Source organism: Cupressus sempervirens, chromosome 8, assembly GCF_028749045.1.
Source record: "Cupressus sempervirens isolate cs-2001-9-10 chromosome 8, ASM2874904v1, whole genome shotgun sequence".
Taxonomy (NCBI): Eukaryota; Viridiplantae; Streptophyta; class Pinopsida; order Cupressales; family Cupressaceae; genus Cupressus; species Cupressus sempervirens.
The window spans coordinates 644,764,754-644,786,861 of NC_143125.1; the positions used below are offsets into that span (position 1 = coordinate 644,764,754).

Here is a 22,108-nt window from a genome sequence, read left to right on the forward strand (position 1 = left end):
GCAGTTCAAGCCTTACCAGATAATGCGGAAAATGTGGACTATTATCTTTTAAGATGCACAACAGCAAAACACAAGTTGCTAGAAGGAAATATAGATGCTGATGAACAGTCATATCCAATTGGATCATTTGTTATTGAAGGAACATATTATCAGAAAACAAGGGTAATTGGTAGTGGTATTGAATTTATTGAATACAAGCTTGGAGAAAAGGTTTTACACTACAGTAACCATGTTATAGCAACCAAATTACAATTTGAAGCAGTACAAAGAAAAGGACGTCGTGGAAATCAAAAGTGAAAATTGCCTATTGAAGAACATGAAAAACTTTTAGAGATAATAAAAAGTAGAGAGGATCCTAACAATACATTGTTTGTGGAGCTCTAGTTTACCTATGTACTTATTGTGGAGCTCTAGTTGAGTTATGCTTGTATAGCTCTTATACTTTCATATTTAATATTGATAGGATATTTGTTTTATAAATTTTTGTACATTGGATCATTTATCTTGCATATGCAAAATTAGACATGTATTGTTATTTTTATTTAAATTTGACATGGATATCTCATTTAAGACTAGGTCTCTTAGGACCTCCCCTTAAGACAACCCTTTTAGTATTTGTATGTACATATAATCTTTATATGTTCTTATATGATACATTCTTTATGTTTGTATATAATTGTTATGTTCTTACATGTATATGTTATATGAACTATGTTACATATTACATGTACATTATATTTTATTAATTAAATGCTATTAATTATAGTTAATTAAGAATGTATGTCATTAAATACAGTTAATTAAGTCATTAAATAGAGTTAATTATTAAGACATTAAATATAATTAGATTAAATATAGTTAATTTAAAGGTTAAATATAGTTAATTATAGTTAATTAAGGCATGTCATTAAATAGAGTTAATTAAGTCATTAAATAGAGTTAATTATTAAGACATTAAATATAATTCAATTAAATATAGTTAATTAGATTAAATATAGCTAGTTATAGTTAATTAGGTTAAATATAGTTAATTATAGTTAGTTAAGGCATGTCATTAAATAGAGTTAATTAAGTCATTAAATAGAGTTAATTAGTAAGACATTAAATATAATTAGATTAAAGATAGTTAATAGGATTAAATATAGTTAGTTATAGTTAATTAGGTTAAATATAGTTAATTATAGTTAATTAAGGCATGTCATTAAATATAGTTAATACATGATCTACATTAAATATAATTAGACTAAATATAGTTAATTATACAGTTAATTAAGACATGCCATTAAATATATGTTATATTGTTATGTACATCGACCATTAAAATTATATAGTTAATTACACTTAGATTAAGGCATTAAGATGAATAACTATACATATACATGTAAACTTGAATATTGAAAATATGAATAACATATAGAAACGTGTGCATAACACATACATAAGTTACATAAAAGATGAATACATCAAAAGATCAATAAAATAGGCGTCTACATTAAAAGATCAATAACATACATGTGCATATATCTGGAGAATATAATGTACCCATATCAAATGTATACAAATAGATCATGTAGATCAAATGTCTAGAAATAACATATATAAAACATCAAAGTCTCGATATAAACATGTATCTAAAAATAACATATAAAACATCATTTATTGTCCATGATATAAACACGTATCTAGAAATAACATATAAAACATCAAAGTGTCCATATAAACCATGTATCTGAAAATAACATATAAGACATCAAAGTGTCTGGATATAAAATGTATGCATATGGAAATAACATATAAAACATCAAACTATCCATATAAATATGTATCTAGACATAACATGTGTGTAATAAAATAAAAGGCCACATATGATCTAATCAGCTACATCCCCCCTCCTGATCTTGGGCCTTGTCCCCAAAAGGGTCTATCAGTTGCATCTGAACCCTGTGTCAAATGATAACAAGTGAACCATTTAATTATGTGTACAGAAAAATTATATCAAGATCTAAATGTATATAAATCAAATATATATATATATATATATATATATATATATATATAAACTGTAACATACCTGGGACTCACGATGTGTAGGATCTGTTGGTGTCTGCAGATCAGCAAAACGTAACATACTATCATTCAAACCCTATAACACATACACAAACACACACATATACATTAATTTAAACATATAGACATATTATTTACTATAATAAAAATAAATCTAAACATATAGAGATATTTACCGTAGCATTATGTAATGCTCTACCGATCTGACTGATATCTTAATCATGTAATGAAAAAATAGTATTAGCATCCAAGTCAATAGTGCGGCCCTGGTCTAAAAGCATGGAAGTAAATAGACTAGGCTATATGGTGCCACTGAGATCCTAAGTAGGGGGGGGGGGAGGGGGTGCTGTAGGGTCCTGAGTAGCTGGGGCTGGTGCTGTAGCCTAGGCCTGTGTAGTAGTAGGAGTAGTAGAAGGTGCAGGAATGTCCTCCTGCCTCTATGAATCCTCTGGGACTTCTGTACATGACAAAATATGTCTACTCTGAGAGCTCATGTCACGAAGTGGAATCCCTGAGAGTGTAGATAATGGTCGATACGCATCTAAAAGATCATATACTAAATATGATGCCAAACGATGCAATGCATCCACCTCTAAGACTGCAGAAATGTCTACAGGAGAAGGTATGTCTACAACTCCATAATCATCATCAACAGGTGTGCTAGATAATGCAGCTATGGGAACGATACCTCGAGACCATAGCATATATCGACTACATCGATTAGAAGAAATCTCATGTAACTTTGTTAATGGGCGCAGGAGTGTCCGCGGGTCTAAATCTGTCAGAAAGTCTCCCCTAACCCTGCCCAACATGCCTTGGATAATTTGTATAGTCAACATCATAGTGTAAATGAAATTCTACAAACAATCATTTGCAAAAATATAGGGGGAACTCATCCTTCTGTGGCCATCTATGATGAGTAGCCAACCAACGAGGATACATCAATGGTGCGACGAGTGGATCAGTACACTTCGTCGCATAGTAGCCTCTGACTCTGCGACAATCTGCATAAGATGGAAACATGGTTTTCACCATGCCGGTGGAAACCTCAGTGTCAATCTGTGTGTACTTCACAGTGCCAGTGACACTATGAGATAAAGAAGAATAAAATGTCTGAATGCTCATATCATCAAAAGGGTTGTATGATTCAACTGTCTGAATCATACGAAATAACTCCTCTCACATCGCTATGACCTTCTCCCTATTGGGGAGGGTGGTAGAAGAGGAAAGTGAGGTATCCAAAACCTGCATAGCACGAGATAATCTTGCAACTGTATCTCTAAATAACTATTGTCTATCATGGGTGGAGGAGGTTGATTTACGTGCTGTACCAGACTCAACACTCTAACCCCCACCATGAACATTGGCATCCCCTGAGGATGCAGGAGCACGATCCCCAAAACCAGATGCCATAATGTATATATGAAAATAAATATGAGGATATGAATGTGAAGCTACAATCTGAGTGATAAATATCTAGAGATCTGCACATGCATATATATACAAATATAAACATACAAGTCTATTTAAATTAAAAGAATTAAAAGTTAAATTTAATTTGAAACACATGTACATATAAATACACAATGTTAAATGTATGGTGCTAAATTCAATCATGTAACATACATATGTATTTTAAAACAAATTATCTTGGAGACCATATCTAATGTACATTGTAACGTGCTCATGCAAATGTGAAAAATAAATATTCGTACATGTACATGTATATGCAATAAAAATAAAATAAAATTTCTTGATTAAATTGTAACTAAGTGTACACATGTACATACATGCAATAAAAAAATATAATTCTTGACTAAAATCTAAATTTTGATGTAAATGCTTTGATGATTATGGGGAGTGTAGATGAGAGTTAGGACCTAGGGATAGAAAAATTTGTTACTAGATAAGTAAATGAGTTTAGTTAGCAAATGTTAGTTTACAATTTAGAACTCATGACTTAATTTAGTAGTTTGAATTAGAGTTAAGAATGTTAATAAAGTAAATGGGATATAGTTTTATTAAGGTTGATAGTAAGGTTAGTCTATTATGTGCTAGTAAACATATGAATACCTATTACAACCTATAACAGATGTAATGACCTAGTAGGAGTCCCTAGGTCCACTTAACATATATATGGATAAAAATACCTAGAAATGTATCATGAGGTCATTATGTGTCACTTGGTAAAGTAAGAATCATCATCACCTAATAAGACCTATTATATCCTAATAATACATATTAAGACTTATTAGAACCTATAAAAAATAGTATGACCTATTATGACTCCTATGTCCCCTTAAGACACACATGTATGGATAACATATTGAAAAACGCAGTTGACATAAGTGATCTTAATGTGTTGTTTGGTAATGTAAGACTCACTATTACCTGACAATACCTATTATGTGCTAGTAAACATATGAATACCTATTACAACCTATAATAGACGTAATGACCTAGTAGGAGTCCCTAGGTCCCAATAACATATATATGGATAAAAATACCTAGAAATGTATCATGAGGTCGTTATGTGTCATTTGGTAATGTAAGAATCATCATTACCTAATAAGACCTATTATATCCTAATAATACATATTAAGACTTATTAGAACCTATAAAAAATAGTATGACCTATTACGACTCCTATGTCCCCTTAAGACACACATGTATGGATAACGTATTGAAAAATGCAGTTGACATAAGTGATCTTAATGTGTTGTTTGGTAATGTAAGAATCATTATTACCTAACAATACCTATTATGTGCTAATAATATATGAATACCTATTACAACTTATAACAGACGTAATGACCTAGTAGGAGTCCCTAGGTCCCCTTAACATATATATGGATAACAATACCTAGAAATGTATCATGAGGTCGTTATGTGTCATTTGGTAATGTAAGAATCATCATTACCTAATAAGACCTATTATATCCTAATAATACATATTAAGACTTATTAGAACCTATAAAAAATCGTATGACCTATTACGACTCCTATGTCCCCTTAAGACACACATGTATGGATAACGTATTGAAAAATGCAGTTGACATAAGTGATCTTAATGTGTTGTTTGGTAATGTAAGACTCATTATTACCTAACAATACCTATTATGTGCTAATAATATATGAATACCTATTACAACCTATAACAGATGTAATGACCTAGTAGGAGTCCCTAGGTCCCCTTAACATATATATGGATAAAAATACCTAGAAATGTATCATGAGGTCGTTATGTGTCATTTGGTAATGTAAGAATCATCATTACCTAATAAGACCTATTATATCCTAATAATACATATTAAGACTTATTAGAACCTATAAAAAATAGTATGACCTATTACGACTCCTATGTCCCCTTAAGACACACATGTATGGATAACGTATTGAAAAATGTAGTTGACACAAGTGATCTTAATGTGTTGTTTGGTAATGTAAGACTCATTATTACCTAACAATAACTAGTTGTTAAAATGAACATCATCAATAACTAAGTGTGGTTCATTCGGTTAGTAGAGGGCCTATGTTATGGTTAGAATGTGGTATGGGTTATGATTGTAGTTAATATAGGGTTATGTTAGAAGGTGTATGTAATGTCAAAATTAATTTCACCATAAGATATTATTGTTTCACTTCTAGATCCATTAGGTTATGTTAGAAACTGAATAATGTCCCCTAAAGGTTTGCTACATTTTTTACTAATATTTTTCTACATGTTTACCTCATAACCTAATATTTTTCTATATTTTAACCTAATGCTTTTTCTAATGTTTTTCTAAATTTTAACCTAATGTTTTTCTATATTTTAACCTAATATTTTTCCTAATGTTTTCCTATATTTTAACCTAATATTTTTCTAGACTTTTAACTAATGTTTTTCTATATTTTAACCTAATGTTTTTCCTAATATTTTTCTATATTTTAACTTAATATTTTTTTACACTTTTAATTAATGTTTTTCTACGTTTTTATCTCATGTTTAACTATATTTTTGCTAACAAATTAATTTAAATACCATTATAAAATAATCAAAAATAATTTAAATAATTTAAACATATTAAAAAATAAACAATTTTAAGCATTTCACTCACAAAATAGGTCAAAAACAACTATTTTAAGTACGATTAACGTCTATTAATCAAAAAATACGTTTAAAAACTGTTAAAAAGTGGGGAGGAAAAAACCATTAACCAGTTATGGCCGAAACCCTTAACCTACTCTCCAAACATCCAGGAACCGCAACAGTAACAATGATAGCCGCTAGAGGATTGCGGCGGTTTTTATACCAGGTCGGGGTTTCGGCTGGAACCCTTTCGGCCGAACAGGTTTTGGCTGAAATGGTACGTGCCACGTAGGCGCGCGAAACTGCCACGTGTGTACGGCCGGAGCCGTTACGACCGAAACTGTTACCATTGTGGAAACACTTGGTATTCTTGTCCCTTGATTTTAACCAAGTTTCCTTGGATTTTTGCTTCCAAAAGCTCTTTAGCTAGCAAATCAACATGTTTATTCATTAACAATTTTTTTTGTAGAAATAGTCATCATTTTCCATTCCATAAACTTAAATATTCCCATTGAGGTCTTTAATGTCTAACTCCACCTTAGCCAGTTCTTAAAAGGTATTGTGGAAATAAGATTTGTCCAAGCCTCTGATTCTAATTTTCGGATGTTTAATCTTGGAAACGAAGATATACATATTAGATCCCTGAAAGTACTCTTCTTTCCACCATGATTCTAATAGCGAGAGAAACTCTTGATATAATGATATTGATAACTATTTGAATGATTACAAATAATTATAATAATTAAATATTCTTTTTCTAATATAATAACTAAATTTGAACTATACTAAGACAGTTGTCACCCATGTTTGTATTATTGCGACATCTATGAAGACCTCCAAAAAATGATTGCACATATACTAATAGCCAATCACACACGTAGTAATACTTGATTGGTTCATTTGTATAAAGGGTTCTTAGTGGCAGATTTGGGACGAAGGTTTTAAATGACACCTTTAGACAACCTCACACTCGATAAATTCTATAGAGAGCTCGTAAATGAGGGAAAGCAAAAAGGTTAACTTTAAGCTCTTCACTCACCTATAAGGGCTCGCCAAAAAAAATGGCAAATCTTGACATACAGATTAGAAACTATAGATACATGAAGCTAACATAAGCAACTAGTAGATCATTTCTCTTATAGATATATCCATAACTTTTAAATATTTCAATTTTCCGTCATGTTTCTGTGACAAACTTGTTTCTCATTGCTCTTTTCTGATAATATAGGCTGTAAGCTCTCATTTTCGACAGGAATGACTTTAACCCTAGTGAAAAATCATACTATGGAAGTCGAAATCTGTGTAATTATCTTAACTTTTTGTCTGCCAAAAAAAAGTATACGTGGAAAATTATTTGAGAAATCGTCGGAGAATAATGTTTGGGGAGGCTTTGAAAGAAGATCAATACGTGGACATCTAGAAGATCGAATATCTTTAAGATCCATTCTATATATTCTTCATGTTTATAATTTATAATTCACTCGGAAACTAAATTAATATTAATGACATGATCGGAATATTGATTGTCCTCAAGGTTTATACACGTGGCTTCAGGAAGTCGCTATGGTCGGAAGCAAGTCTTGTGTTACCTCAAGTCAAGTCTTCTTAATGAATATAACTTTGAATTCTGGTAACCTCTATCTCGTGCGATACACGGCATACGTCGTGAATGGCGGGGTGATCTTTGCTATATAAATGACGGATCCCTCCTCATCTACACAATCCATCCTTTATACAAACCACAAGGTATAAAAAATGGCAACAGTTTCAGTGTTTGCGCTTCTTCTCGTCGCTGGACTGGCCACCTCTCTTTATATGCAAGGTAAGCTTTAGTGCTCACATAACATCTATTGCCGGTGGTTAAATAATATAACATCACCAAGGCTAACGATAATATGTATATGTGTTTGTGTTATATTACAGAGGCGGCAGCGGTTAATTTTAATATAAAGAACCAGTGCGGATACACAGTCTGGCCGGCGGGATTACCCGGAGGAGGGAAGCAGCTGGACCAGGGGCAGACGTGGAGCGTGGATGTGGCGGCGGGGACAAAGGGGGCGAGATTCTGGGGCCGAACCGGCTGCTCCTTCGATGGGAGCGGGAAAGGAAGCTGTCAAACCGGTGACTGCGCCGGCCAACTGAGCTGCACCGTCTCCGGAGCTGTTCCTGCCACGCTGGCGGAGTATTCGCTGAATGGAGACGGTAACAAGGATTTCTACGACGTGTCTCTCGTGGACGGCTTCAACATTCCTCTTTCTATCAACCCCACAAACGCACAGTGCACAACCACTGCTTGCAAAGCCGACGTCAATACTGCGTGCCCTTCTGAGTTGAAGGTCAATGGCGGCTGCAACAGTGCCTGCAACGTCTTTCAAACTGATCAGTATTGTTGCAGAAATGCGTACAAGGACAACTGCCCTGCCACGAACTACTCCATGATATTCAAGCAGCAGTGCCCTCAGGCTTACAGCTATGCCAAGGATGATACTACGAGCACTTTCACATGCCCTTCTGGCACCACCGACTACAGTATTATATTCTGTCCCTAGATGTGTATACATATATAGGATTATATTAATGCTCCTTAGAACCTACGAATAATCAGCTCATGTGAGCTTCTGATCACCCCCGTATTTAGTTTCAGATATATGGTAGCACAAACTATCGTTTGGTAGTGATATATCATATAAACAAGCCATCGTTTGGTGTAAGGCATGCTTGTTTCAAGTATGACTGCTTGTTTTGAAGTATCTGATACATGGTACCATAAACTATCATTTTGTAAGCGTCATATAGCCTTCATTTGGTAAGGCACTACATCTGACTTTCAAGTATCAGTCTGTTATAGATAATAAATAAACAGATATCATAAGATTTTTAATACCGTGGGATAGGTAATTCAGTTACAATATCCGAGTCTTACTAAATGTTCCAGTTCGAATATCTTAAATGGAGTTATACAAAGGAAATGGATATTTAAGTCTATAGAATATAATGAATATATCTTAAATGGAGTTATACAAAGGAAAGGGATATTTAAGTCTATAGAATATAATGAATATATCTTTTCCAGTTAATATACATTGTAGAATCTTTAGTTTATTATTTTTCTTTCATACAAACAATTCTTTATGTTTTTTATAATGAAGAAATTTCTCTTCAATAGATAAATTAATTGACTTTTTTTTTCAGTCGTTGTGGTTTCACTAGATGATACATAGACACACAATTTAATTAAGAAGAAAACTAAAACATTTCTTTTGTTACTTAATTTTTTTTAATCACTTTTAAGTTTCAAAAATAAATTTTATTTTATTGTTTCACTTTCGAATATTTAGTTGGATGTTTTAAAAAATCTTTTGAAGGTAACCTATTTGAATATGTCAAGAAATTGAAAAAATGAGGATTCTCAATTTATGTTAAATTTATAATTATTTTCTCATTTTCTATTAATCAACTTAATAAATACATAATAGAGTGCTAGCTCATTTCAATATATTCTAATATTGCTTATTCGTGAAACTCAAAACAAATATTCCTACAATTAGAAAATAAAAATAAATTCTATTAATATTTTTATAATTCATTCTTAACAATTTGTTTTCCTCCTAAATTATAAAACAAACCAATATGGCTAACCAAAAATAATACTAAATTAATCTATCATTTTAATAAAAAGGTCCTTTAAAATGACCTTTATATTGTTCACCAATTTTGTCAACCTTCCACATGTTGATGAAATAACATCTCAAAATGACCATATGAAATTTATAATAGATTATCTCACCACACTATTGTATATGTGTATATACATGTAGATGTACATTTACATACATCCATTGAAGTTTCTAAAAATCTTAGGGAAATAACATAATCATATTTATAAAAAAATTCATTGATGTATTATAAATCATATCCTTCAAGCATTTCATTGGAATCATCTTAATTTTGACTAATGGTGGAAGCACTTAGGGTTATAAAATAAAGTTAATAAAAATTATAGTTGTATAAGATCAAGATTAACACCTTAAATCCCCGTCTCAATCTTAAAAGTACAATATGAATGTTCATTTTATTTTTTCTCAAAAAAAAAGACATATTCTTGACAACATTTTATTTTTCTTGTGTGCACCGTAAATTATCAAATTTAAATGAAGAGGTAATATTTTAAGTTAAGTTGAATATATATATATATATATATATATATATATATATATATATATATATATATATATATATATATATATATATATATATATTAGGAATAAAAAATATAAAAAATAGTTAGATTCTTTGAATATATTTTACTAAATCTTCATATCAAGTTCTTTAGATTCTTTGAATATATTATACCAACTCTACATATCAATTTAATTTTAAAATTGACTCAAACCCTTAGATCTCATGAAGTCTGCATGAAAAAAACTTCCGTGGGACCATATTACACACTAGTGTCAATGTATGGTTCCTGTTCCTACCTCTAATGTTTATAATTTTGTTTATAATTTTGTAAAATTCATCATATTCTATATAAATGAATTTATGATTATAGTACATATGATATTTAAATTTTACAATAGAATCAGAATAAATAACAAAAGTATGCAAAAAATTAAATTGTGTAGAGTAAGGACAATGAAAAGACTATTGAGGAGCAACAACTACACTAGTAATTCATATCTTTTTTTTTGGATGGGTAATGGGAAGAGGGTAAGATTTAAATTAATATTTTTTTAACATTAGTTAATAATTTTTATACTCAGATAGACTCAAACCCAAAACTACCTAGATGAGAGGTTGATAACTTACCATTGTGTTGTAGGTTATTGTCTAGTGATGGGAGGCCAATTATAGAGCTATGATAGAAAAATAAATAAAAAATTATAAAACCTTTCTCATTAGAGATATAATAATTTAAAAATACTTATCTATAAAAGAAATGAGAATCCATGAGGGATGGTTTGGGTTGAAACAAACAAACTAAAATTGAACATAGTATTTTTTATCAGATGTAGATACCACTTACATTTCTCCATTACTTTTATTTTCCCATTTTCATTAGATTGTAATTTGTGCCTATAATTGTGAATTTGGGAAGTTCTCCTTTCTTAGAATAAAGATGTTCTAAAGAGGCCTTAAAACCCTTTTATAAAAAGATATTTTCACTAAATTAAAAGAAAAATAGATATCAACAACTAAAGAAGAAAAAATAAATACAATACATGGCCCATAAGAAAAAAAAAAGGAGAAACAAGGAAAAATACCCTCAAGATTACTTGATATTTTTTTGAACTTCAATAATCTCCATTTTTTAACAAATGAATCCTCATTAATGTTGAAAAAATCATGATTAATGTCAGGCTACTCCTCCTTTCTTTGACATGGCTATGTGTTCTCATAGAGGATCATTATATTGGAACCGAGCCTTTACTTTACTCCTACTTTTTTATTTTTTAAGTAGAGAGCACCAATATGTTCATCTTCATTGCATTGGAATTTAGAGCATGAGGTCCCCAAATCAATTTCCTACATGGACCATCGAAAAAAATTCTACTTTTGTTCTTATAATCACCACTATAATCACCACTTTTGTTCTTATACTTTCATGTTGATTAATGTTTGTTACAGACATAGTTTGCATACATGGACTAAAATTTTAATGTTTCCATTGATTTTGATAGAGATTTTCTATTAGAATCTAATGGTATTCTTTCATTCCCAAATTTTAAATGTGAGTGTGGTATGTGTCAAAATCATATTTTCTATTAAAGATTGCTTTTATATTTTATTCCTTGACAAAATTCCTTTTAGCACACATTAATTTATACTTTCATGTTGATTAAGTTTTGATGTAGACATGGTTTGTATACATGACAATTTTTTTGGTGAACATAAGTTTTATCTAGATTTAGTTATAAAACAAATCAAATGAATATTTCAAATGTTGGAAACTATATTCTGTTAAATATGAATACACAAAGTATGAAATTGCATCATAAATTGTATATGATAGCTAATTGATAACTATTTAATTTATAATGATTCTTTTTTAAAATCATTATAATTATCTTTTTTGATAAGAGAATGTACTTTGAGCTCCATGTTGTACCTGCATTTCCTAATGTTTGTTGCTTCAAATAAGAAAATTCCATCCTCCACAAAGAAGAAGAGCTCCTATCTTGCTTGGTCCAATTAATATAGAGATTAATCAGCAAATAAATAAGTTCTCATTGTTTGTTCTTGAATTTTTATGTCTACAACTAAAGGCTTAATTGCATAAAACCTAAATGATTGAGATATTGTTGATTTAATGTATTTTTTTATATAGTATATGAGCATGAGAAAGTATCCACAAGCTTAGGTATTTTTATTTTATTTTTGATTCACTAAATATTAATTGCCTATTTTGCTCATTAAGCTTATAGTTACATATATTGTTTATTAACATATGTCTTGCTTTTCTATTCTTAACTACATTTAGAATTCTTTGTTTGATCGAAGTGTTTCAAATTTACAGCTATATATGATCATATGTGCTTCTACAACCACCCTCTTGACAAATTGTTTTGTTGATAAATTTGCAATGACCTGATGACTTTAGAACTATTCATATTTCCAGATATTTCAAACATAGTACAATTTTTATATTAGATATAAGTATTCATTAATGCAAAAGAACACATTCATTGATTGCCTATAGAAAAAAAAACTATAAGTTCAAAGCTTTCAACTTGCCCTTGCACCTTCAAATAAAGTGTGCTTTAAGAACTCAGGTTTTGCCTATCTTGTTCCTATAGTCAGAATGTGGATGACCCTTAAAATTACGAAGAGACGTGGTGTTTCGAAGTCGCTGAAGTCGTTGCGGTCGGAAGTTAACCGTGGTTTACCTCAAGTCATGCAATAAATGCTTTTTGAATTCAAAGAGCCGTACCTCTCTCGACGATAACAGGAGTGCCACTGTTGATGACGATTCGAATTTGAAAAGGACTGGGACTCTCACAAGATAGGCGGCTTTGATGTTGCGTCTTGACTTCTTCCATCACTTCTTTGCAACGCGTAACATACCTGGGACTCATGATGTGTAGGATCTGTCGGTGTCTGCAGATCAGCAAAATGTAACATACTATCATTCAAACCCTATAACACATATGTGAAAACACACACATATACATTAATTTAAACATATAGACATATTATTTACTATAATAAAAATAAATCTAAACATATAGAGATATTTACCGTAGCATTATGTAATGCTCTACCGATCTGACTGATATCTTAATCATGTAATGAAAAAATAGTATTAGCATCCAAGTCAATTGTGCGGCCCTGGTCTGAAAGCATGGAAGTAAATAGACTAGGCTGTATGGTGCCACTGAGATCCTAAGTAGGGGGGGGGGGTGTTGTAGGGTCCTGAGTAGCTGGGGCTGGTGCTGTAGCCTGGGCCTGTGTAGCAGTAGGAGTAGTAGAAGGTGCAGGAATGTCCTCCTGCCTCTGTGAATCCTCTGGGACTATTGTACATGACAAAATATGTCTACTCTAAGAGCTCATGTCACGAAGTGGAATCCCTGAGAGTGTAGATAATGGTCGATATGCATCTAAAAGATCATGATGCTAAATATGATGCCAAACGATGCAATGCATCCACCTCTAAGACTGCCGAAATGTCTATAGGAGAAGGTATGTCTGCAACTCCGTAATAATCATCAACAGGTGTGCTAGATAATGTAGCTATGGGAGCGGTACCTCGAGACCGTAGCACATATCGACTACATCAATCAGAAGAAATCTCATGTAACTTTGTGGCGATAGTGGCGATGCTCAAAAAAATTTGTGTCCTAATTGTGTCATTAGGAACATTCTCACCTGTAGTAGCCATCTGTGGACCTCTCGGCATAACCAAAAGGTTTGGACCCACCATTGCCTGTTTGTTAACGGGTGCAGGAGTGTCCATGGGTCTAAATCTATCAGAAAGTCTCCCCTGACCCTGCCCAACATGCCTTGGATAATTTGTATAGTCAACATCATAGTGTAAATGAAATTCTGCAAACAATCGTTTGCAGAAATATAGGGGGAACTCATCCTTCTGTGGCCATCTATGATGAGTAGCCAACCAACGAGGATACATCAATGATGCGATGAGTGGATCAGTACACTTCGTTGCAGAGTAGCCTCTGACTCTGCGACGATCTACATAAGATGGAAACATGGTTTTCACCATGCTGGTGGAAACCTCAGTGTCAATCTGCGTGTACTTCACAGTGCCGGTGACACTATGAGATAAAGAAGAATAAAATGTCTCAATGCTCATATCATCAAAAGGGTTGTATGATTCAACTATCTGAATCATACGAAATAACTCCTCTCGCATCGCTATGACCTTCTCCCTATTGGGGATGGTGGTAGAAGAGGAAAGTGAGGTATCCAAAACCTGCATAGCACGAGATAATCTCGCAACTATATCTCTAAATAACTATTTTCTATCATGGGTGGAGGAGGTCGATTTACGTGTTGTACCAGACTCAGCACTCTAACCCCCACCATGAACACTAGCATCCCCTGAGGATGCAGGAGCATGATCCCCAAAACCAGATGCCATAATGTATATATGAAAATAAATATGAGGATATGAATGTGAAGCTACAATCTGAGTGATAAATATCTAGAGATCTGCACATGCATATATATACAAATATAAACATACAAGTCTATTTAAATTAAAATAATTAAAAGTTAAATTTAATTTGAAACACATGTACATATAAATACACAACATTAAATGTATGGTGCTAAATTCAATCATGTAACATACATATGTATTTTAAAACAAAGTATCTCAGAGTCCATATCTAATGTACATTGTAATGTGCTCATGCAAATGTGAAAAATAAATATTCATACATGTACATGTATATGCAATAAAAATAAAATAAAATTTCTTGATTAAATGATAACTAAGTGTACACATGTACATACATGCAATAAAAAAATATAATTCTTGACTAAAATCTAAATTTTGATGTAAATGCTTTGATGATTATGGGGAGTGTAGATGAGAGTTAGGACATAGGGATAGAAAAATTTGTTACTAGATAAGTAAATGAGTTTAGTTAGCAAATGTTAGTTTACAATTTAGAACTCATGACTTAATTTAGTAGTTTGAATTAGAGTTAAGAATGTTAATAAAGTAAATGGGATATAGTTTTATTAAGGTTGATAGTAAGGTCAGTCTATTATGTGCTAGTAAACATATGAATACCTATTACAACCTCTAACAGATGTAATGACCTAGTAGGAGTCCCTAGGTCCCCTTAACATATATATGGATAAAAATACCTAGAAATGTATCATGAGGTTGTTATGTGTCATTTGGTAAAGTAAGAATCATCATTACCTAATAAGACCTATTATATCCTAATAATACATATTAAGACTTATTAGAACCTATAAAAAATAGTATTACCTATTATGACTCCTATGTCCCCTTAAGACACACATGTATGGATAACATATTGAAAAACGCAGTTGACATAAGTGATCTTAATGTGTTGTTTGGTAATGTAAGACTCACTATTACCTGACAATACCTATTATGTGCTAGTAAACATATGAATACCTATTACAACCTATAACAGACGTAATGACCTAGTAGGAGTCCCTAGGTCCCCTTAACATAGATATGGATAAAAATACCTAGAAATGTATCATGAGGTTGTTATGTGTCATTTGGTAATGTAAGAATCATCATTACCTAATAAGACCTATTATATCCTAATAATACATATTAAGACTTATTAGAACCTATAAAAAATAGTATGACCTATTACGACTCCTATGTCGCCTTAAGACACACATGTATGGATAACGTATTGAAAAATGCAGTTGACATAAGTGATCTTAATGTGTTGTTTGGTAATGTAAGACTCATTATTACCTGGCAATACCTATTATGTGCTAGTAAATATATGAATACCTATTACAACCTATAACAGACGTAATGTCCTAGTAGGAGTCCCTAGGTCCCCTTAACATATATATGGATAAAAATACCTAGAAATGTATCATGAGGTCGTTATGTGTCATTTGGTAATGTAAGAATCATCATTACCTAATAAGACCTATTATATCCTAATAATACATATTAAGACTTATTAGAACCTATAAAAAATAGTATGACCTATTACGACTCCTATGTCCCCTTAAGACACACATGTATGGATAACGTATTGAAAATTGCAGTTGACACAAGTGATCTTAATGTGTTGTTTGGTAATGTAAGACTCATTATTACCTAACAATAACTAGTTGTTAAAATGAACATCATCAATATCTAAGTGTGGTTCATTCGGTTAGTAGAGGTCCTATGTTATGGTTAGAATGTGGTATGGGTTATGATTGTAGTTAATATAGGGTTATGTTAGAAGGTGTATGTAATGTCAAAATTAATTTCACCATAAGATATTATTGTTTCACCTCTAGATCCATTAGGTTATGTTAAAAACTGAATAATGTCCCCTAAAGGTTTGCTACATTTTTTACTAATATTTTTCTACATGTTTACCTCATAACCTAATATTTTCCTATATTTTAACCTAATGCTTTTCCTAATGTTTTTCTAAATTTTAACCTAATTTTTTTCTATATTTTAACCTAATATTTTTCCTAATGTTTTTCTATATTTTAACCTAATGTTTTTCTACACTTTTAACTAATGCTTTTCTATATTTTAACCTAATGTTTTTCCTAATATTTTTCTATATTTTAACTTAATGTTTTTTTACACTTTTAATTAATGTTTTTCTACATTTTTATCTCATGTTTAACTATATTTTTGCTAACAAATTAATTTAAATACCATTCTAAAATAATCTAAAATAATTTAAATAATTTAAACATATTAAAAAATAAACAATTTTAAGCATTTCACTCACAAAATAGGTCAAAAACAACTATTTTAAGTACGATTAACATCTATTAATCAAAAAATATGTTTTAAAACTATTAAAAAATGGGGAGGAAAAAACCATTAACCAATTACGGCCGAAACCCTTGACCCGCTCTCCAAACATCCAGGAACCACAACAGTAACAATGATAGCCGCTAGAGGATTGCAGCGGTTTTTATACAAGCTCGGGGTTTCGGCTGGAACCCTTTCGGCCGAATGGGTTTCGGCCGAAATGGTATGTGCCATGTAGGCGAGCAAAACTGCCACGTGTGTACGGCCGGAGCCATTACGGCCAAAACTGTTACCATTGTGGAAACACTTGGTATTCTTGTCCCTTGATTTTAACCAAGTTTCCTTGGATTTTTTCTTACAAAAGCTCTTTAGCTAGCAAATCAACATGTTTATTCATTAACAATTTTTTTTTAGAAATAGTCATCATTTTCCATTCCATAAGCTTAAATATTCCCATTGAGGTCTTTAATGTCTAACTCCACCTTAGCCAGTTCTTAAAAGGTATTGTGGAAATAAGATTTGTCCCAGTCTCTGATTCTAATTTTCGGATGTTTAAGCTTGGAAACGAAGATATACATATTAGATCCCTGAAAGTACTCCTCTTTCCACCATGATTCTAATAGCGAGAGAAACTCTTGATATAATGATATTGATAACTATTTGAATGATTATAAATAATTATAATAATTAAATATTCTTTTTCTAATATAATAACTAAATTTGAACTATACTAAGACAGTTGTCACCCATGTTTGTATTATTGCGACATCTATGAAGACCTCCAAAAAATGATTGCATATATACTAATACCCAATCACACATGTAGTAATACTTGATTGGTTCATTTGTATAAAAGGTTCTTAGTTGCAGATTTGGGACGAAGGTTTTAAATGACACCTTTAGACAACCTCACACTCGATAAATTCTATAGAGAGCTCGTAAATGAGGGAAAGTGAAAAGGTTAACTTTAAGCTCTTCACTCACCTATAAGAGCTCGCCAAAAAAAATGGCAAATCTTGACATATAGATTAGAAACTATAGATACATGAAATTAACATAAGCAACTAGTAGATCATTTCCCTTATAGATATATCCATAACTTTTAAATATTTCAATTTTCCGTCATGTTTCTGTGACAAACTTGTTTCTCATTGCTCTTTTCTGATAATATAGGCTGTAAGCTCTCATTTTCGACAGGAATGACTTTAACCCTAGTGAAAAATCATACTATGGAAGTCGAAATCTGTGTAATTTTCTTAACTTTGTGTCTGCCAAAAAAAAGTATACGTGGAAAATTATTTGAGAAATCGTCGGAGAATAATGTTTGGGGAGGCTTTGAAAGAAGATCAATACGTGGACATCTAGAAGATCGAATATCTTTAAGATCCATTCTATATATTCTTCATGTTTATAATTTATAATTCACTCGGAAACTAAATTAATATTAATGACATGATCGGAATATTGATTGTCCTCAAGGTTTATACACGTGGCTTCAGGAAGTCGCTATGGTCGGAAGCAAGTCTTGTGTTACCTCAAGTCAAGTCTTCTTAATGAATATAACTTTGAATTCTGGTAACCTCTATCTCGTGCGATACACGGCATACGTCGTGAATGGCGGGGTGATCTTTGCTATATAAATGACGGATCCCTCCTCATCTACACAATCCATCCTTTATACAAACCACAAGGTATAAAAAATGGCAACAGTTTCAGTGTTTGTGCTTCTTCTCGTGGCTGGACTGGCCACCTCTCTTTATATGCAAGGTAAGCTTTATTGCTCACATAACCTCTATTGCCGGTGGTTAAATAATATAACATCACCAAGGCTAACGATAATATGTATATGTGTTTGTGTTATATTACAGAGGCGGCAGCGGTTAATTTTAATATAAAGAACCAGTGCGGATACACAGTCTGGCCGGCGGGATTACCCGGAGGAGGGAAGCAGCTGGACCAGGGGCAGACGTGGAGCGTGGATGTGGCGGCGGGGACAAAGGGGGCGAGATTCTGGGGCCGAACCGGCTGCTCCTTCGATGGGAGCGGGAAAGGAAGCTGTCAAACCGGTGACTGCGCCGGCCAACTGAGCTGCACCGTCTCCGGAGCTGTTCCTGCCACGCTGGCGGAGTATTCGCTGAATGGAGACGGTAACAAAGATTTCTACGACGTGTCTCTAGTGGACGGCTTCAACGTCCCTCTTTCTATCAACCCCACAAACGCACAGTGCACAACCACTGCTTGCAAAGCCGACGTCAATGCTGCGTGCCCTTCTGAGTTGAAGGTCAATGGCGGCTGCAACAGTGCCTGCAACGTCTTTCAAACTGATCAGTATTGTTGCAGAAATGCGTACAAGGACAACTGCCCTGCCACGAACTACTCCATGATATTCAAGCAGCAGTGCCCTCAGGCTTACAGCTATGCCAAGGATGATACTACGAGCACTTTCACATGCCCTTCTGGCACCACCGACTACAGTATTATATTCTGTCCCTAGATGTGTATACATATATAGGATTATATTAATGCTCCTTAGAACCTACGAATAATCAGCTCATGTGAGCTTCTGATCACCCCCGTATTTAGTTTCAGATATATGGTAGCACAAACTATCGTTTGGTAGTGATATATCATATAAACAAGCCATCGTTTGGTGTAAGGCATGCTTGTTTCAAGTATGACTGCTTGTTTTGAAGTATCTGATACATGGTACCATAAACTATCATTTTGTAAGCGTCATATAGCCTTCATTTGGTAAGGCACTACATCTGACTTTCAAGTATCAGTCTGTTATAGATAATAAATAAACAGATATCATAAGATTTTTAATACCGTGGGATAGGTAATTCAGTTACAATATCCGAGTCTTACTAAATGTTCCAGTTCGAATATCTTAAATGGAGTTATACAAAGGAAATGGATATTTAAGTCTATAGAATATAATGAATATATCTTAAATGGAGTTATACAAAGGAAAGGGATATTTAAGTCTATAGAATATAATGAATATATCTTTTCCAGTTAATATACATTGTAGAATCTTTAGTTTATTATTTTTCTTTCATACAAACAATTCTTATTGTTTTTTATAATGAAGAAATTTCTCTTCAATAGATAAATTAATTGACTTTTTTTTTCAGTCGTTGTGGTTTCACTAGATGATACATAGACACACAATTTAATTAAGAAGAAAACTAAAACATTTCTTTTGTTACTTAATTTTTTTTAATCACTTTTAAGTTTCAAAAATAAATTTTATTTTATTGTTTCACTTTCGAATATTTAGTTGGATGTTTTAAAAAATCTTTTGAAGGTAACCTATTTGAATATGTCAAGAAATTGAAAAAATGAGGATTCTCAATTTATGTTAAATTTATAATTATTTTCTCATTTTCTATTAATCAACTTAATAAATACATAATAGAGTGCTAGCTCATTTCAATATATTCTAATACTGCTTATTCGTGAAACTCAAAACAAATATTCCTACAATTAGAAAATAAGAATAAATTCTATTAATATTTTTATAATTCATTCTTAACAATTTGTTTTCGTCCTAAATGATAAAACAAACCAATATGCCTAACCAAAAATAATAATAAATTAATCTATCATTTTAATAAAAAGGTCCTTTAAAATGACCTTTATATTGTTCACCAATTTTGTCAACCTTCCACATGTTGATGAAATAACATCTCAAAATGACCATATGAAATTTAGAATAGATTATCTCACCACACTATTGTATATGTGTATATACATGTAGATGTACATTTACATACACCCATTGAAGTTTCTAAAAATCTTAGGGAAATAACATAATCATATTAAAAAAAAAATTCATTGATGTATTATAAATCATATCCTTCAAGCATTTCATTGGAATCATCTTAATTTTGACTAATGGTGGAAGCACTTAGGGTTATAAAATAAACTTAATAAAAATTATAGTTGTATAAGATCAAGATTAACACCTTAAATCCCCATCTCAATCTTAAAAGTACAATATGAATGTTAATTTTATTTTTTCTCAAAAAAAAAGACATATTCTTGACAACATTTTATTTTTCTTATGTGCACCGTAAATTATCAAATTTAAATGAAGAGGTAATATTTTAAGTTAAGTTGAATATATATATATATATATATATATATATATATATATATATATATTAGGAATAAAAAATATAAAAAATAGTTAGATTCTTTGAATATATTTTACTAAATCTACATATCAAGTTCTTTAGATTCTTTGAATATATTATACCAACTCTACATATCAATTTAATTTTAAAATTGACTCAAACCCTTAGATCTCATGAAGTTTGCATGAAAAAAACTTCCGTGGGACCATATTACACACTAGTGTCAATGTATGATTCCTGTTCCTACCTCTAATGTTTATAATTTTGTAAAATTCATCATATTCTATATAAATGAATTGATGATTATAGTACATATGATATTTAAATTTTACAATAGAATCAGAATAAATAACAAAAGTATGCAAAAAATTAAATTGTGTAGAGTAATGACAATGAAAAGACTATTGAGGAGCAACAACTACACTAGTAATTCATATCTTTTTTTTTGGATGGGTAATGGGAAGAGGGTAAGATTTAAATTAATATTTTTTTAACATTAGTTAATAATTTTTATACTCAGATAGACTCAAACCCAAAACTACCTAGATGAGAGGTTGACAACTTACCATTGTGTTGTAGGTTATTGTCTAGTGGTGGGAGGCCAATTATAGAGCTATGATAGAAAAATAAATAAAAATTATAAAACCTTTCTCATTAGAGATATAATAATTTAAAAATACTTATCTATAAAAGAAATGAGAATCCATGAGGGATGGTTTGGGTTGAAAAAAACAAACTAAAATTGAACATAGTATTTTTTATCAGATGTAGATACCACTTACATTTCTCCATTACTTTTATTTTCCCATTTTCATTAGATTGTAATTTTTGCCTATAATTGTGAATTTGGGAAGTTCTCCTTTCTTAGAA

The 22,108-nt window shown here is 31.7% G+C and overlaps 2 protein-coding genes across 2 annotated transcripts; both read left to right on the forward strand.

Annotated features, from left to right (window-relative positions):
- Positions 1-7,859: 7,859 nt before the first annotated feature.
- Positions 7,860-9,020, forward strand: LOC149544070 (pathogenesis-related thaumatin-like protein 3.7). Its single transcript, XM_089798670.1, has 2 exons — positions 7,860-7,961; positions 8,063-9,020. Exons 1-2 carry the CDS (start codon positions 7,895-7,897, stop codon positions 8,686-8,688), a joined length of 693 nt encoding a protein of 230 aa, XP_089654796.1. The 5' UTR covers positions 7,860-7,894; the 3' UTR covers positions 8,689-9,020.
- Positions 9,021-18,761: 9,741 nt separating this feature from the next.
- LOC149544071 (pathogenesis-related thaumatin-like protein 3.7) lies at positions 18,762-19,922 on the forward strand. Its single transcript, XM_089798671.1, has 2 exons — positions 18,762-18,863; positions 18,965-19,922. Exons 1-2 carry the CDS (start codon positions 18,797-18,799, stop codon positions 19,588-19,590), a joined length of 693 nt encoding a protein of 230 aa, XP_089654797.1. The 5' UTR covers positions 18,762-18,796; the 3' UTR covers positions 19,591-19,922.
- Positions 19,923-22,108: the final 2,186 nt, after the last annotated feature.

Bases quoted from the DNA above. Each gene is read 5' to 3' on its own strand.
- LOC149544070 (XM_089798670.1), top strand. From the start codon at position 7,895: ATGGCAACAGTTTCAGTGTTTGCGCTTCTTCTCGTCGCTGGACTGGCC. The intron at 7,962-8,062 runs GTAAGCTTTAGT...GTTATATTACAG, and splicing joins CACCTCTCTTTATATGCAAG to AGGCGGCAGCGGTTAATTTT.
- LOC149544071 (XM_089798671.1), top strand. From the start codon at position 18,797: ATGGCAACAGTTTCAGTGTTTGTGCTTCTTCTCGTGGCTGGACTGGCC. The intron at 18,864-18,964 runs GTAAGCTTTATT...GTTATATTACAG, and splicing joins CACCTCTCTTTATATGCAAG to AGGCGGCAGCGGTTAATTTT.